Below are 18,184 nucleotides of genomic sequence, written 5' to 3' on the forward strand. Positions count from 1 at the left end.
CAAAATACAATAATAAATAAATGAATAAATAAATAAGTTAAGAAAGAAAGGAAGGAATGAGTGAGTGGAGTTATGAAGGAAGGAAAGAAGAAATGAATGAATTAACGAATGAAGGAATAAATAGAGAAATAAATGAATACATAATCGATTAAATAAATAAAGAAAAAAATTGAAATAAATATTACCTTACTCTCTGCAGCAATATCCTTAAATTTGTGCTGTTTTCAAGGTGTTGAATAATATTTTGTCAGAGATACTCAGACTTGAAAGTGTTTGTCACATGATGTCTTATGGTATGCACATTGTACTGTTTTCTTCTTTTTTTAGACTCAGATGCTTTCTACTAAATCGACAGAGCAGTGTATGTGATATACAAGGTTATTAATATTACAGCATGTGATATTGTCAGTTTAATAAATTAAATTAAAATTAAAATGTAAAATCTTGGGTTTCTTCATGTTATTTAAATTCAAATTATGTGTAATTATAGATGAGTTGGTCTATATTACAATAATTAATTATGAGTAAATTATTAAGATCATGAATGAAACTTATGTTACAAATATATCATATTATACGTGTTGTACATTTCTGCTATCATTATGATTGTAGATGTATGAGTTGTAAAACAATTATTGGATGTTGTATACGACATGTTCATAGATGTCAGATTAAGTTTGATTCTATGTAGGTAATCTGAAGTATTTAAATTATATGTGATGGGATATCATGAATTGATCATAATGCAAATTCTTTAATTAGGTTAATGTCTAATATATATAATCTATAATTGGTGGTGTTCTGCAATAAATGTAATTTGACAAATGACTAACTTTAGTAAAGTATTCTTCCAATTAGTCAAACTCAATCTGACCTATAAACACATTGCATACAACATCCAGTAACTATTTTATAACCCATACATCTACAATCCTAATGATAGCAGAGATGCACAACACGTATAATACGATATATTTGTAACAAATTTCATTCATGATCTTAATAATTTACTCATAATTAATTTTAATATAGATCAATTTATCTACAATTGCACACAATTTGAATTTAAATAACATGAATGAAACTCATGATTTTACATTATACAGTAGCGTGCAAATTAATCCGAACATGACATATTTTTACATTTTCTGTCATTGTTGGCCTCACAGCTGCTCATACCGCTTTAATTGACATCTGTAGTACCTGTAATTCCATTGTTGAAGGTCTGTCATTATTTTTTTTATAATATGTGACATTTTGCCTGTTGTTTTGTACTTATAAGCATTTCAGTTGTGTTGAAGACTTAATACTGCAATTCTGTGTACATTCTGCCGTCTTTACAAATGGATACAACTCCACGAAAACGGTCTAAAATTATAACATTAGCAGAGCATTCTTCTATGACACAGAGGCAAATTGCTGCAGAATGTCACATCGGTTTGGCTACTGTTAATTCGATCATAAAACGATACAGGAAGACTGGATCTATCACACCCCAGAAAAAAGGAAACTGTGGCCGGGAAAGGAAGACTTCACCTGCAGATGATCGTTTAATTGTTAGGAAAAGTAAATTAAATCCTAGACTAACTGCTGTCGACTTAACCCGCGAGTTAATGGCTACCACTGGGGCGAATATTCACATCACAACAGTGCGGCGTAGGCTTTTGGAAGCTGGACGAAGGGCTCGTAAGCCTATTAAGAAGCAACTGCTAACCCCTGTTATGTGCAAAAAACGCTTAATGTGAGCAAAATTACATCAACACTGGACAGTGAATGACTGGAAGAATGTACTTTTTTCCGATGAGTCTCATTTCGAGGTCCACGGCCACCGTGTTTCTTACGTATGGAAAGGATCCGAAAAAGTAACAGCAGCTCATCTCCAACAAGCACCCAAATACCCCCCTAAAGTAATGTTTTGGGGTTGTTTTACACATGAAGGACCTGGAGCATTAATACCTGTCAAGGGAATGATGAATTCTGACAAATATATTCACTTATTGGAAACAGAATCGTACCCCAGCTGCAAAAATCATTTCCGGATGGCAGAGGTGTGTTCCAACAAGACCTGGCACCATGCCATACGTCTCAAAAAACTACAGAATTCTTCAACAAGAAGAATATTCAGGTACTCCCCTGGCCAGGCAACTCACCCGACATCAACCCCATTGAGAACTTGTGGTCAATTTGCAAAAGAAGAATGCAAAAAATGGATTGTTCTACAAAGGAGAAGATGATTTCTGCCCTCATTGGTGTATGGTTTCGCGATGAAGAAATGAAGAATATTTGTGGGAAATTAGTGGAATCCATGCCAAATCGTCTCAGAGCTGTTATTAGAAACAAGGGAGGCCACATAGATTACTGAGGTATGTCTTAGATCCTTTTTTTATCCCGTTTGAGTGTTTTTGCATAAGTAATTACGTTGTTTGGATTAATTTGCACGCTACTGTATTTTACACTTTAATTTTAATTTAATTTATTAACTTGACAATATCACATGTTGTAATACGAGTGTCATAATAAAAGTCATGAACAATCCATTGTTATAAATCTTAATTTTATTTTTTAGACAAACCAGGTACATCATCTTACTCTACAGACTTATTCGTCACTTTTCAACATAGTCTGCATTTCTTTACACACATTTTTCCCACCATTCTGTGAATTTGAAAATTCCCTTGCAGTAGAAGCTCATTGCAGCTTCCTGAAGACATTGACGCATTACTGTCCAGATGTCCTCCAGTGTTTCATAGTGTTGGCTTCGCAGTTGTTCCTTTGAACCAAAGAGATGGTAGTCAGAAGTTCCAAATCGGGAGTGTTCAGAAGAGTTTCCCATCCAAATGTCCTGATTTTCTCAATGGTGATACAAGCAGTGTGAGGCCGTGCATTATTGTGTTGCAGGATGATCTTCTTTCCAGGACATTTCTCGTGCAATGCACGATGAAGCTTCAGAAGTGTCTGGATTTAGTGGATAGCATTTATGGTCTATCCAAGTTCAAGAAATTCTACCAGAATGCTTTCCAGAACTCATAAGCTCTTTCCTTATTGCGTTCCATGGAGACAGTTTGAGGACAACTGCTATGAGGCTTATCTTGGTGTGTTGATGCTCTCATATTTTAAATGTTTTACCCATCTCCTAACACTGCTGGTACACACAAAGTCAGCAGATTTTTCCTCTTGAACAAGGAATTCAATGACAGCATGCTGTCAAAACGAAACATTGTTGTCGGCCATTTTTTTTGCAAACATTGCCTGTGGTCACGTGATAGAAGCTAATGACGTCATAATATGTCAATATATAGTGTAAAATGTGTAGATTACGATCATGCTGTCGTTTTTGTTACATTGTTGGAATTGGAATTATAATAATGGATTGCTCATGACTTTCAGTATGACCCTTGTATTAATCACCTTGCATGTCACATATTATATTTCATCATGTATTAGATATTGCTTTTTTATATTTTTATATGTTAATCTGAAGATCTGTAAAAGGCGAAAACGTTAATTAAATATTTATAACAACATGTTTGTATTATATTGATTTTAGTGCAACTAACAGATAGGTTTTAGACTGTAAATTAAATTTATATGTGAATCATCTACAGAACTTATCGGAATTTCAAATACAGTAGTTGCATTTTCAGCCTATAACATGATTTTTATGGTTCACTAGAAGGTTGTTGTTGTTGTTATTATTATTATTATTATTATTATTATTATTATTATTATTATTATTATTATTATTATTAACTAATTTCAATACAACAGAAGGAACTTAAAAAATTGAGAGTTTCTTTTTATATTTCAAATGTTATTGTAGATTGCTATCATAACGTGGGATGCATGATGGAAACACCAATATTCTGAGTTTTCATACAATAAAATTAAATGAAATCCAATATAAAACATACTTTCGGTGAAATCGTCAGTAAAATGCAGCTGCATCCATCCATTAATGGTTATGTATGCATACTTTTGTAAAATAAAGTGAAGTACTGACCTCACATAATAAATTTACTGCATGCAAAAGATAACTTTTTTATTAAGATAAAGTGAAGTACTGACCTCATGTAATAAATTTACTGCATGCAAAAGATAGCTTTTTTATTACGATAAAGTGAAGTACTGACCTCATGTAATAAATTTACTGCATGCGAAAGATAACTTTTTCATTAAGATAAAGTGAAGTACTGACCTCACATAATAAATTTACTGCATGCGAAAGATAACTTTTTCATTAAGATAAAGTGAAGTACTGACCTCACATAATAAATTTACTGCATGCAAAAGATAACTTTTTTATTAAGATAAAGTGAAGTACTGACCTCACATAATAAATTTACTGCATGCAAAAGATAACTTTTTTATTAAGATAAAGTGAAGTACTGACCTCACATAATAAATTTACTGCATGCAAAAGATAACTTTTTCATTAAGATAAAGTGAAGTACTGACCTCACATAATAAATTTACTGCATGCAAAAGATAACTTTTTTATTAAGATAAAGTGAAGTACTGACCTCATGTAATAAATTTACTGCATGCAAAAGATAACTTTTTTATTTAGATAAAGTGAAGTACTGACCTCACATAATAAATTTACTTAATGCAAAAGATAACTTTTTTATTAAGATAAAGTGAAGTACTCACCTCACATAATAAATTTACTGCATGCAAAAGATAACTTTTTTATTAAGATAAAGTGAAGTACTGACCTCACATAATAAATTTACTGCATGCAAAAGATAACTTTTTTATTAAGATAAAGTGAAGTACTGACCTCATGTAATAAATTTACTGCATGCAAAAGATAACTTTTTTATTAAGATAAAGTGAAGTACTGGCCTCACATAATAAATTTACTGCATGCAAAAGATAACTTTTTTATTAAGATAAAGTGAAGTACTCACCTCACATAATAAATTTACTGCATGCAAAAGATAACTTTTTCATTAAGATAAAGTGAAGTACTGACCTCACATAATAAATTTACTGCATGCAAAAGATAACTTTTTTATTAAGATAAAGTGAAGTACTGACCTCATGTAATAAATTTACTGCATGCAAAAGATAACTTTTTTATTAAGATAAAGTGAAGTACTGACCTCACATAATAAATTACTGCATGCAAAAGATAACTTTTTTATTAAGATAAAGTGAAGTACTGACCTCACATAATAAATTTACTGCATGCAAAAGATAACTTTTTTATTAAGATAAAGTGAAGTACTGACCTCACATAATAAATTTACTGCATGCAAAAGATAACTTTTTTATTAAGATAAAGTGAAGTACTGACCTCACATAATAAATTTACTGCATGCAAAAGCTAACTTTTTATTAAGATAAAGTGAAATACTGACCTCATATAATAAATTTACTGCATGCAAAAGATAGCTTGTATGTATGTATATATATATATATATATATATATATATATATATATATATATTTATTTATTTATTTATTTATATATAAATGAAGATGGATAAAGGCAGAATTCTTCTATGACCACACCTGCCATTACTTCATTGTCGAACCTTGGTAATATAAATGTCACAGTAATATTGATTGTAGATGTCAATAGTAGGAAAAAGAGGAAACATCTACTGGCTACAGCCTTGTATCTTGTTTATGTAATGACACCCATTGATGTACGATTCTCGGACTTTCTGTCACAGGTAAAAAATACCACGGACTTCTTGTCACAGGGTTATTATGTCACATCGGAATTAATGTCATAAGGAGAAGAATGTCACATGGCTGCTTTCATGGGAGTTTGACGTCACAGCAGAATTTATGTACTTTGTAGCATTGTAATATGATGTATACTACTTTATTGAAATTTGTAAAGAAATAGGTAAATCTGTTGCGAATATTAGATTTTTGACAAAATATATAACTTTATTGACATTTGTAAAGAAACAGGTAAATTTATTGCGAGTATTATATATTTTATAAAATATTCCTGAGGCAGTTCAAAATGCACCTGCAAAATTGTGCCAAAGTGTTCGCATGTATTGTAAGTTCTTGTTTTCATCACAATATTCCTGATACCTTGCAACAACCCTTTCGACCCGCTTGTCGAGATCCGAGTAATCTATTTTTTCTTTTTCTATTATGGTGAGTGTCTGCTTTGCAGTCTTTCATTATCACAACATATCTCTGCAGCTTCATTTTGTAAACGTTCAGTTACATGATAGATTGAAGGATGATCCTTGCCCACCATTTTGTTAATGCAGCTATGCCAAGCCTCACACGTGTTGATTGTACATGACAAATTTAAAGAACTCTATCATGACAAGAACTCTATGTTTTCAGGGGGAGCATTAGTGTTCTTTGCCCTCTTATCATATCTTCTTCCAAGAACATAATTTGTTTTCAAGTAGTCCAAAGTTACCTGCAGATTTTCATCAACGCAAAATCTTCAGGAACGTTGGTTACTGGAATAAAAGGGTAAAGTTAATATAGAGTGGAATTGTGCACGAAGTTCGACTTTTCCTCTTCCATGTACAGGGCCTCCAATCCTTTCATTTGTATCCTACACACCAGACATTGTGCATAGTGGAAAAAGCAATTTCAGTTTTGGGGAAAACTTCTTCCACAACTGATAAGGCTGCAAGCTCATAATTGGTTGATATATAGTCAGGTTGCAGATTTCTCTGAAATCGGTTCGAAACGTCATGTTTAAGGATGCCAAATATTTCCTCATATGTCCTTTTGTCATGTTTCTTTGTAAGTACAGATAAAATGTGGCAGAAAAGTCTCGCACTTTGCAGTGTATACTGTACAACTGTGTTGCAATTTTTGAAACCACCTTGAATGTTCCATCACATATCCAATAATTTCCTCTTTCCAATATCTATAAGTTATTCTCCAAACAAAATACGAGGGAGGATCGAAGAGTAATGTACAACAACTTCTTGTGGCAACATATTTAATAGGTAAGCAAAACGAAATAATGTAGAAAAAAGCTACAGGTTTTACCTATTTCTCAACACAGGAACCAAGTCTCTCGACACATTTCCCCCATCGTGATACCAGATTCAGTACACCTCGTTCATAAAACTCCGTGTTCTGGTCTTATAACAACCTGTGCGCGACTGATTTCACTTCTTCATCCAAATCAAACTGTTGGCCTCCTAGGAATTTTTTCATTGGTTCAAAGAGGTGAAACTTGGTGCGAGGTCTGGGCTGTAGGGTGGGTGACTGCCACCTCAATGCCTTTGACATTGGGTAGAGTTGCAGCGGTCACTGGTCGGCCGGAACGTGCTTTGTTGGTAAGATTTACTTGGCTCTCTTCAAAGAACCTGAGATGTTGCTATGGTTCAGACAATCAGCACCATACACCTCCAACATTTTCCTGTGGATTTCACTCGGACTTTTTTGTTTTGCTCAGAAAAAACGGAATACATCTCGCTGCTCTTCACAAGTAGACAATGCTAGCACACATTCCATCTTTACTCAGTAGTTACCACACGTTCCACCAGGGTCACACCTAATCGAGCTATTGCTGTCTGTAGCACAAGATTCAATCTAACTATCTGCCAACTTTGAACATCCGAACCAAAATAGTATATCGTAAAGAAATTGTGCGTTACTTTCTGAGCCTCCCTAGTATAATAGCTCCTTTCCATGCATCGAAGTGAAGCAACCAAGGTTCTCCATCCTTAGTCACTGTATATTTGTTAGGCAAACTTTCAATTTCTTGCATACTTCTGGGTTCAAGGAGCAAGTTCTGCCTCCTAATACGTCTTAAGATTCTTCTCAATGTTTCCTTCTTCAGGAGTTTAACATGCGTTTTGCTGGACACTGAAGCAATCACATTTCAAACAATCGATGAAGTAGGTTCTGCAGATGTGGCAACTGTAGTCTTAATTTCTTCTTTAAGTTGAGTAGCATTGCAGGTTTCCCAACCAGGTGCATGACTATGTTCTGTTTCTGATAGCACAGATGCACCATTCTCAATATTTGACGTAGTAATCATTGCAGCACATGTCTATCAACACATCTCCATCGCACACCATTTTTCACAGACCTATGTTTGAGATACATTTACCCCTTATAAATTAATTTCTTACCACCTTTCGCTGTTTTGTTTCATCTGCCATTTCGAAATTTAATTGCACGAATTTTTAATTTTGTTTAATTGAATTTTGCTTATATTACCATAAAATCTATTTTGTTTGTTGTTACCATAGAAGCCATTTACTTCGTTGCATACTATATTGACAATATACAATATATACTGGCAATCTAAATATCGTGATATAATGTCCATGTGACATACTATACCTGTGACAATATTAATATTGTGACATAATGTCCGCATGACATTTTAATACACTGTGATGAAAAGTCTGCGGTACATTCTGGTTGTCTCAAAAAATCCGGATACATGATCTACTAGAATTGGTGTACAAATTTAAAATATGTATCAATAAAGTCAAACATTATTTCAGAAGAATCTATGATTTAATTTCCAAGTATAGAGATTGTAAAGAATAATAAGTGTGTCAAGTGGTTGACATTGGAAATTAACCGTACTACCTTGTTGACATCAAATATATATCCAAATTTTGGTGAAATTGTGGAGATACTAAGATGAATAAAGATGAAATTTAATGTGTGGTTCCACTATTGCTCCATTCTCAGGCCTAGGTAACCGAAGTCACCAAGATAACAATAGTGGTAAAAAGGAGTTAAAACGTGTCGTTTCGAAACATCATTAGTCCACAGTCGTCTGTGTGTAATGTTACAAATTCAATACAATATGTCATTTAAGTTACGGTGAGTAAATCCTTATTGTTATGAAATGCTGAACTCTGAAAAATAGTCGACAAACCAGTTATATCGACATTAATTGAAGACAAATTTTGATTAAATCCTTGAGAAAATGTAACTGTAACATCTTATTAAAACATTTATTTTTACTCTACTAGTTTTAAACAAAATTATTATTGACTTTGTTCAATGAAAATTATAATGAGATTGATATAATCACTTCTTTATTATTTATTTATAATATATCACTTCAACCATTAAAGTGTCTGTGACAATCCTTAGAAACCATTTATACCGAATAATATAGTCCCCCCCCCTTTTTTTTTGGTTAGTGTGTGATTGTAATAAGTATATGTCTAATTTATATTATTTCTAAAATTCATGTTCTATGACTCGTCTACTTACTGTAATCAGTTATTCTTGTATGCATAATATTATTCTGTGTTCTTGACAATTTAGGATGCCTATGCAGCGATTTTTTTTAAATAAATTGTATACTATGGTTTTGTAAGATTTTGAGTATGATTTTATAATCTTTAAATACTTATTAGTGGTCTGTACAAGGAAAAAAGTTTCCTCGCTCCTAGTCAGAAATGTATTTTTTGAAGTTAATAGATGCAATTTGAAGTATCATGTCATTGAAATGTATTTATGATCATGTTTCTCCTTTTCTCTAACTGCAGATGCGAGCCACAAGATAAGTTTTGGAATAAAATTAGCTTTAGTTTGCTCAGAAACGTGGGTTGAATATCCTACTCATCTCGACCTCATGAACATTGCTAGAATGTTCACAGTTCGAATTGATCCTACAGGATTGCCAATCGGAGTTCATACCACAAGGTAAGATCATATTATGTGTCAGTAACTTATAAGAATTACGTATAGCCAAGGGCGATTAATTTTTCAGACAGAGAAATTCAGGATGTATTTTCCTTTGGGAGGGAAGTAAAGTGTAAAGTTGGTGTTTCCTTGTAAAACTAAATATTAAGTATGTAAGAGAACTTTATAACTTTTTATTAATTATCATAAGCAAAATTTCCAACAACCTGTATATTGTCACTTACTGGTACATTTCTAACTACAGTAGAACCTCTTTTTAACGAATCTCTAAGTGGTTATTTTTTTCCCTTAAATAGGGGTTTTCCTTAAAAAGGGGTTTACATAAAATGGGAAGGAAAGGGTAAAATAACTAGTACTAACATGTGTGTTATATACCAAACATTATAATTATTTAATTAGGCCTACAATTATTATTTACAATACATTTCATTATAATATTTTCTAACTCTTCAAATGGTGAGGCACGAATATTTTACTTCTGGTTGAACCTGAACCACACTGAAACTTAGCACTGAAAATTTCTTCTTTCTTCTTCATTATTCCCCATAATGGCAAACTATACCTTTTTGCCATATGCGATAGTGTTGTTTGAGTATTAACCTCGACATCCCTTATTATTTTGACATTCTGTCCAATAAATAATTTCTTCCATTTAGTCGCCATTATAACAATGCATAAACAGCATAAACTAACAAAAAACTTGGAAACAGGATCCGTACAACTCGCGAGAATAAAGTAAGTGAAGCAACCACTCTGTGAAAGCAATGCAAAGCAAGACCATAAAGGACTAAAAAGAATAATGCTGCCTCGTAGTGCTGCATTACTATCAGTTGAGATGCACTATTGAATATGCTGGTATTATTGATTATTGGAAGTCGATTCAATATTTCAGGCTTCATTATCACAAAATCCACTTGAAAAGTATTCCTTAAAAGCGGGATTGTTCTTAAACCAGTTTCCTTGAAAGTTAGAATTAATTACATTCTTATGGTAATTTGGCTGGGACTTGACTGATTATTCCTTAAAACGGGGTTTTACTGTACCAAGAACTGGCATAGTTTCCTTTGTTACCTTAAAATAGAAAAGATGGTGGTCATCATAGCCTTTCATCCTACCGTCAGGGTAATAAATTCTCCTTACAAGTGGAAGTTAAATTAAGCAATATTTTAAGAAGGTTCTAGATGACTATATCTGAGAGTATTTTAAAGTAGCCAATCTAGGACAAGAAGTTACAACATTTCCCTCATTCATCTCATGAAAATACACTTCAGTTTCTCACGAAACCTAATTAAGTGGACCTATTTTTATGTACCGTATTTTCTCAAATACCCTACATACTTCTTTTCCGAAATGTACAGTACAAGGATAAAGTACTTGTGGACGGCTTATTCAAAATGAAGTAGGCAAAATTGCACGATTTTCCTCCCGCGTAACTTCTAAGGTGGTAGCGCATGCCATTACTGTTTTGGCCCAAATCTAGTACGACCTTGAATATAATATGACCCCAAGTTGCCAGATGTTCTTGTTAGGAAAATAAAAATATTATACTATATACAATGTACACATTAAAAATGTTGTGGAATGAAAGAAAACTAAAAAATTATACTTTATCTCTGGTAGTACCATAATTTTTTCTCAAATCCTTCATTACTACCCAATGCAGTATCTCATTGGTGGTTAGATTGTGATTGTTGACTAAATAAATAGCGCGCATTGCATCTTTGTACAGTCATATATAATTATTTATAGACTTTTGTTTTCGTATTTTACATGAATTTATTTAACCTCCAAACAAACTTTAAACACGTTAAAATAAATTTAACCAATGTATGAAAGTATGGTAATATTACAGTACCAGTACATAACAAAAATTGGGAATAGAGTAGATCAGATTGAAAGTGCGACTTTGAGGCAGGCCGAGTCCTGAACGCGTCACAGAAGGAGACACTGTGCAATATGTTGATAGTACAGTCTGCTTAATGTATAAGTAGACTTCTTTCATGGTTGAAATGTCTTAGGCCTCGGTTATAATATGAGTCCAGTTTTTGTAGCACTGTTTTAATGCAAAAAACATTGTATTAAATTCGGACCAATATGGTACCTTCCTGCGTGGGTAAATTCATTTACTAATATTGTTAAATGATGTTTGGCGTAGCAGTACATGTGTCAGAATCAAGTACAAGTGTAAGAGATGTGTAGTTTGTGCATCTTATTTTTTTATGAAAATGAATACCACTAAAGGTATGAGATTGCGATCCTTCACTTTCAGCAAAAAATCAAAGCTGCGGAGGAACATGGAAATTATGATGTGTGCTATTAATGTTGCAGGATATTGTGTAAACGGTCAATTAAGCAAGACAACTGACATGCATGCAATGCATGTGCATAGGATGGGTTTGAAATGTGTCCTGTTCTAGGACTGAACTGAACTGTATTTGAGTTCAGTTGTATTTAATTTGTTGGGAATACGTTTGTTGAAATTTTATTTTTCTCCCTTTCAAAAGTGGAATGCGCAGCTTATTCGAGGGCGCATAGCATTCGAGAAAATACGTTATGTTGTTGCATTGGCATGTCACAAAAAATATACAAAATGTTAGAAAGGTTAGTTAAGAGAATCTGAAGAAATTATTGTTTCAATATTTTCACACACACACACATTTCAACTGACTTCGTTAATTTCTCCATAATTCATTTTTAGATTGTGAAATCCATTTTCGAAAAGCTGCCCAAAATTGCTATGTATACTCTGTATAATGTGTTCAGAAGTATAGCCAAGAGATTAATGCACATGATGCTGCAAACTTCGCTTCTAAAAGTAATCTGATCTGATCTGATCTGATCTAATCTATTCTAACCTCTTTATATGCAAATGTTGTACATATCAATAATAAAAAGTGTAACTGGTTACTGTTACAGTATTAAGGCATATGATGTATCTTGTGTGGAGAAGGGCCCTGTTTTTCGAGTACCAATCACGGTGGTTCGTCCCATACATTTGCCTGCTGAACAGCTCCGACCAGAGCTGAATTTTACAAATGTAGTATTCAAACCTAACACTATGCAGCGCCACTTCATCCTGGTACCTAATGATGCAACTTGGGCAGGTAAGCAGCTGAAATTGAGGGTAACAAATGGGTAATTATTTATTGAACTTTCATTTTAAACTCATAGACTATCCAGAGCAGCATACAAAGTCTGTACATGGACTGTAATACCAAGAAGTAAGTAAGTAGACTATCCAGAGACAGAATTAGTATACAGCAATAATGGAGTAACGAATTGAGTTAGATAAGGGAAATTAAAGTAGGTACTCAGAGAAAAGCTGCTTCACAATTACTTAGTCCACTACAGATTTCAAATGATCTGTCCAAAATTTTTAAATATTGTTTTGTAATGTCAGTGTGTAATTACAGTACTTATCTTGTTTGTGTGTAAGCATGATGCACCTTTTTATATTACATTATTTTTATTTACTTTTAGGCCCAGTTTCTTCAACCTTTGTTATATTATAACAGTGTGTTATTCCATTTTAACTGTAAACTTAACAGTTGAAGCATTTCTTTAACTCCTGTTAGTACTAACAGGCTGTTAAAACCCATGTTAATTTAACTGCCCAGTTTCATGCCATTAAATCATTTAACTCTCTGTTAGCATAGAAGTATTCAATATGACTGGTGTGTTAGATGCTGAACTTTTATATCTTGATTATTTAGAAAATAATATCCATGAATACATAAACAGAGCGGATGATTTCAGTGATTTGACAGAACAGAAATTCATACAAAGGTATAGCCTATTTTCTGCCAAGCCTTACCTTTAAATTTCAATGTAGATCCGTTTGTTTGTTTATTCTCAATAATTGGTTTATACTGCGAAATTATTTCCAGCAGAAGGCTTTTCTCGAAAGAAGAGAAGTTAGTCCCACGATTTCATTTTGTTTCAGTGTTTTCCATTTCATAACAGCAATACCAATATGCCGCTCCATAATTCTGTGATACAGACGACGGAAAGAAGCATAAATTAAACTTGAGAGAGTAGAAAGACTTGTATTCTCTAAATCATACAACGAAAACAAGCGAGAATTGCAATTGTCAGAGTTCAGAAAACAGAATTGAGCCTGTACTTGGTTATAGGTTATGGTTAAACTCTAGAATCTCTGGTCCTAACAAAGAGTTAACAGCAGAATGTTAAAATATGAAATGTTGTTGTTGTTTCCTAATGCCAGGCGTTTGACAATAAAGTCATTTGACCTCTTGCACTTCTCTCTTCTCATGTATTCTTTTCTTTCCATAATATTCTTCTTATTTCTTTCTACTTATAACTTCACTCTGCATCTTTTCACTTCCCTTACCTTCCCTTCTTTCTTCTCTTCTCTATTATTCCTTTCCTCTCTCCTCCCTTATCCCCTTCCTCCTCTCTCCCACTCTCCTTTCCTAACTCTCCTCTCCCCTCTCTCATCTCGTCTCGTATCGTCTCCATTCCTCTCTCTCTTTCCCCTCTCTCCTCTCCTCTCCTTGTCCCTTCTCTTTCTTTTTCTTCTCTTCTTCGCTCTGTGGTCTTACTGTCCCTAATCTCTTTATTCTCTCTGCTCTTATTCCCCATTTGCTTTTACACCGTATGCTCTTACTCCTCCTTTGCTTATCCCCTCGGCTGCTTCTCTTTACTGTTATTCTTTTTCTTGCTATCTCTGATCTTACTCCTCTTTAACGTTTATTCCTTTTCATTACTCTTCAGTATCTGTGTTCTTCTCTTCATCTCTGCTCTTCTTTTTCCCTTTCCTGCACTTTACCTTTTATCTTACTTTTTCCTTATACAGTCAACTTTGGATATAGCCCTAGTGAACCTCTGCGGACCAGCATATTTCGTTCACTATATCCGAGGTTCACTAAAACCAAAATGTCTGTTTTATACTTATACGTTGCTATACATACAGTTAATGCCCGTTTGGGTCAGACCACGTTCAATATCAGTACTAATCTTCTCTTTATCTTCCAACTTAAATACTATACGCTTTGACATCCTGATGTTCACAGTTTGAAACTTGAATCTAATTTGGCCATGTAGGTAGTAGGCACTGACCGATTTCGCACCTCTTCCCACTAGAGGTATGCTACTGTGTACTCGGCCTTGAAATTTCCCCAAGAAATGCAAAGATCCGGAAGGAAGGGTTGTTGACCATTATACTGTAATCCTTCTTGCATTTACCCTTTGATCATTGCTCTACTCCCTTTTACAAAAGGAAACACTTTCTCTTCCTATTCTTCTAATAACCTCTTTTAAAGGAATCAGAACTAATCCTTCTTTTATCCCTCACTGCGTGCACTATTCTCTATAACATGTTTCAAACTGTCCAGGAAGCTGAATGAATCCTTTGTCTTTCAGTACACTTAAGGAGTAGAAGGTTTGACATTTTGTTCTGAACATATTCTTGGAAGTGTATAGGACAAAAGGTTTCCTAAATTACCATTTTGGCCATTTTAAAATTACATTTTCTAGTTTTAGGTTCACTATAACCGAAGTGAGGGTTCACTATAAACAGAAATACTAATGTACTTTTTAATGTGTGGGAATCGGGACCAACGATTTACGTTCACTATAACCTAGAGTTGACTGTATTTTTTTCTCCTCCCATATTTATACTCTTTAGATATGTTCTCTCCTTACTATCTACTTCTCTTTTCTTATTTTCACTTTCTACCCATACTCTTTCTCTTCTTTCGATACTCCTCTCCATATTTATGAATTTCCCTTTTTTTACTCTTTTTCTCTTCTGCTGATATTATGTTATCCTTTGTTTTCTTTTTATTCTTCCTCTTTCTCTTTTAAGCCTTCTTTCCTCCTTTTCTCATCTTCTATTTTCCTTCTCTTCATATTTTCTTCCTATTCCTCTACATTTCCACTTTTTCCTTGTTACCCTTTTTTTCCTTTCTTACACTTTTCCAGTGGCGAAGCTTCAGGACAGGCAGGGTAAGCTGACCTTTTCTCGAACATTTTGAAGAAGGGACAAGATTAATTTAGAATTTAGTTAATTAAAAACAGGAGTGTTTCCGCATTTCGTTTACCTTTTAGCGATGTAAAGCATGGCCTAGATCACTATTTCCGAACCCCAGCTTACCCAAAATTTGTCATGCTTTGTTACTGTTTTTTCCTTCTTTTTCCTCTTACTATTTCTCTTCCCCCTCTTACTCATTCTCTTTCTTTACTTTCTTTTCTACTCTTGCTTCTCCTTTACTCTTCTCATTTGCCATTGGTATACCGCTGGCCTTCTATGCCCAAGGTTGCAGGTTCGATCCCGGGCCAGGTTGATGGCATTTAAGTGTGCTTAAATGCGACAGGCTCATGTCAGTAGATTTACTGGCATGTAAAAGAACTCCTGCCTGCGGGACAAAATTCTGGCACATCCGGCGACGCTGATATAACCTCTGCAGTTGCGAGCGTCGTTAAATAAAACATAACATTTAACATTTAAACTCTTCTCATTATGTTATCTCCTCCTTTTCTTTTAGTCTTCATCGGTATTTTCGTCTTCCTCTTACTCATCTTCGTTACTTGTAACATAGATACTGTGTGTACAGCAACTTCATTGATTGTATTGTTTCAGTGCTGCGGCTTCAGTGCACAGAGAAGGATAAAGCTGGACGGTTTGTTTTGCACTGCTTGCAACTGCGTCCCAAGATGGTGTGTAAGACACTGGAGACTCACAAGATGGTCAACATCAATTCACAGAGTGAGGTTGTCCACGGTTTTCCTGTCAGGGTGGGTAACTGGAGCTTGACTCATTTTTTAGCAATCATTTAGATCTCAGTCAGTGTTGAATTCAAGGTGAAGACCAGCAAGAAAGATATATTCTCTAGAAATAATGTTACATTTTACAGCTTTAGTAGTAGTTTATATGCAGGGTGTTTAAAAAATACACGGCAAGATGTCAGGGTTGGATTCTACACATGTAGAGGATCAAAAAATGTTACAAATTTGTACATAAACATGAGTTCGGAAATTGATAATTAACTGAGATATCACACATTTGTTGGAAGATATTCCACTAGCAGTCCAGCAAGAGGTGTACTTCATGCATGATGGTGCCTCTGCACATTTTAGTCTTAATATCCGTGAACACTTGAATGAACGTTATCCTGATGACTGGGTAGATAGAAGTGGACCAATTGCTTTGCCTCCAAGCTCACCTGATCTAAACCCGTTGATCTTTTTTGAATGGGGGTATTTAAAGTCGTTGGTATACACAACTGCTGTGAAGGATGAAGCAACACTTCATGCAAGAATTGTGAAGGATTGTGAAACAGTACGTACAACCAGACATTTTTTAACGTGTTCGTATCTCATTAAGATGACAAGCAGAACCTGCAGTCTGGCAGGTAAAAAGGTAAAGGTATCAGAGTGGTCAATTCGAGCACCTCTTGTAAGGTGCTGAACATGGTGATTCATTGTAAAACTAAACTGGAGCTAGTAACGTACTAACATAAAATAATTGATTATCTGATATCTCAATAATTATCAATTTCCGAACCCATGTTTAATAACATTTTTTGATACTCTACATGTGTGAAATCCAACCCTGAAATTTTGTCCTGTATTTTTTAAACATTCTGTATATGTCAGTGTCTGCTGAAAATGACCTTCCCAAGTTTAGTGTCTAGATTAGTTATTATTTGGATTAATTATATTGTTATAGCCTTAAAGTTGTTGTTGTTATTATTATTATTATTATTATTATTATTATTATTATTATTGTTATTGTTGTTATTGTTATTACTGTATTATTATTATTATTATTATTATTATTATTATTATTATTATTATTATTATTATTATTATTATTAAAGCCTATTTGGGGTAAATTATTGGAATTGTATTTCTAATTTTATATCCATTTCGTTACCTCATTTAACCCCTTGGCTGTTACGGATGTAGAACCTACGTGCGCACACTGGCTGTGATGGACGTAGTTTTTACTCAACTAGCGGTGTTTTTTTTTTACAAAAAAATGCTCCATAAATATATTTTATAAACAACCTTTGAGTGTGATTATAATATAAACTTACCTCTAAATGTTGTGTCGAGTATAATCAATTTTGAAACAGGGCTGGAAACACAAGGCAACATTGCCAGATGGGGTACACATGATGCGCACTTCTTTGCGTAATCCCTTGGACTTCAAGCGAAACACTGACGGGCTGCATATTTCTTTTTTTCTGTGGAGGAATTTGTGTAGGAAAATGTTTTTCTTTTAGACAGAAAATTGCCGGTTTTGATTACTTTTTCCTACCTGTCTGGATGGAGCATTCAATATAGTGTTTTTGAATTAGTGCACGGGCAACAGCCAGTTGGAAGTCTAAGTACAACATCTTTTCTCCTGGATTCAGGACTTTCCATATGGCGAGGCTGTTGTATACAGTAATATCCATCATGTGCAAAAATAATTTCTTGTACCATTTTATTGTTTTATGCATAGATGGATAGGTCTTTGTTCCACCAAGTCCATGCCCTCTATATTCATATTATATTCGTGCACTACGTCAGGTTTGAACTGTGGGTTCTCCTT

At 34.0% G+C, this 18,184-nt stretch overlaps 1 protein-coding gene across 2 annotated transcripts in view; it reads left to right on the forward strand.

Moving 5' to 3' along the window:
• TppII (Tripeptidyl-peptidase II) overlaps nt 1–18,184 on the forward strand; it is a 132,984-nt gene that overhangs the window by 59,146 nt on the left and 55,654 nt on the right. For both annotated transcript variants that reach the window (XM_069848025.1, XM_069848024.1), the window contains exons 12-14: nt 9,468–9,624; nt 12,541–12,728; nt 16,226–16,380. In XM_069848025.1, the coding sequence (XP_069704126.1) occupies nt 9,468–9,624; nt 12,541–12,728; nt 16,226–16,380 (500 nt within the window). The remainder of the gene's footprint in view (nt 1–9,467; nt 9,625–12,540; nt 12,729–16,225; nt 16,381–18,184) is intronic.

Source organism: Periplaneta americana, chromosome 15, assembly GCF_040183065.1.
Source record: "Periplaneta americana isolate PAMFEO1 chromosome 15, P.americana_PAMFEO1_priV1, whole genome shotgun sequence".
In the NCBI taxonomy this organism is placed as follows: Eukaryota; Metazoa; Arthropoda; class Insecta; order Blattodea; family Blattidae; genus Periplaneta; species Periplaneta americana.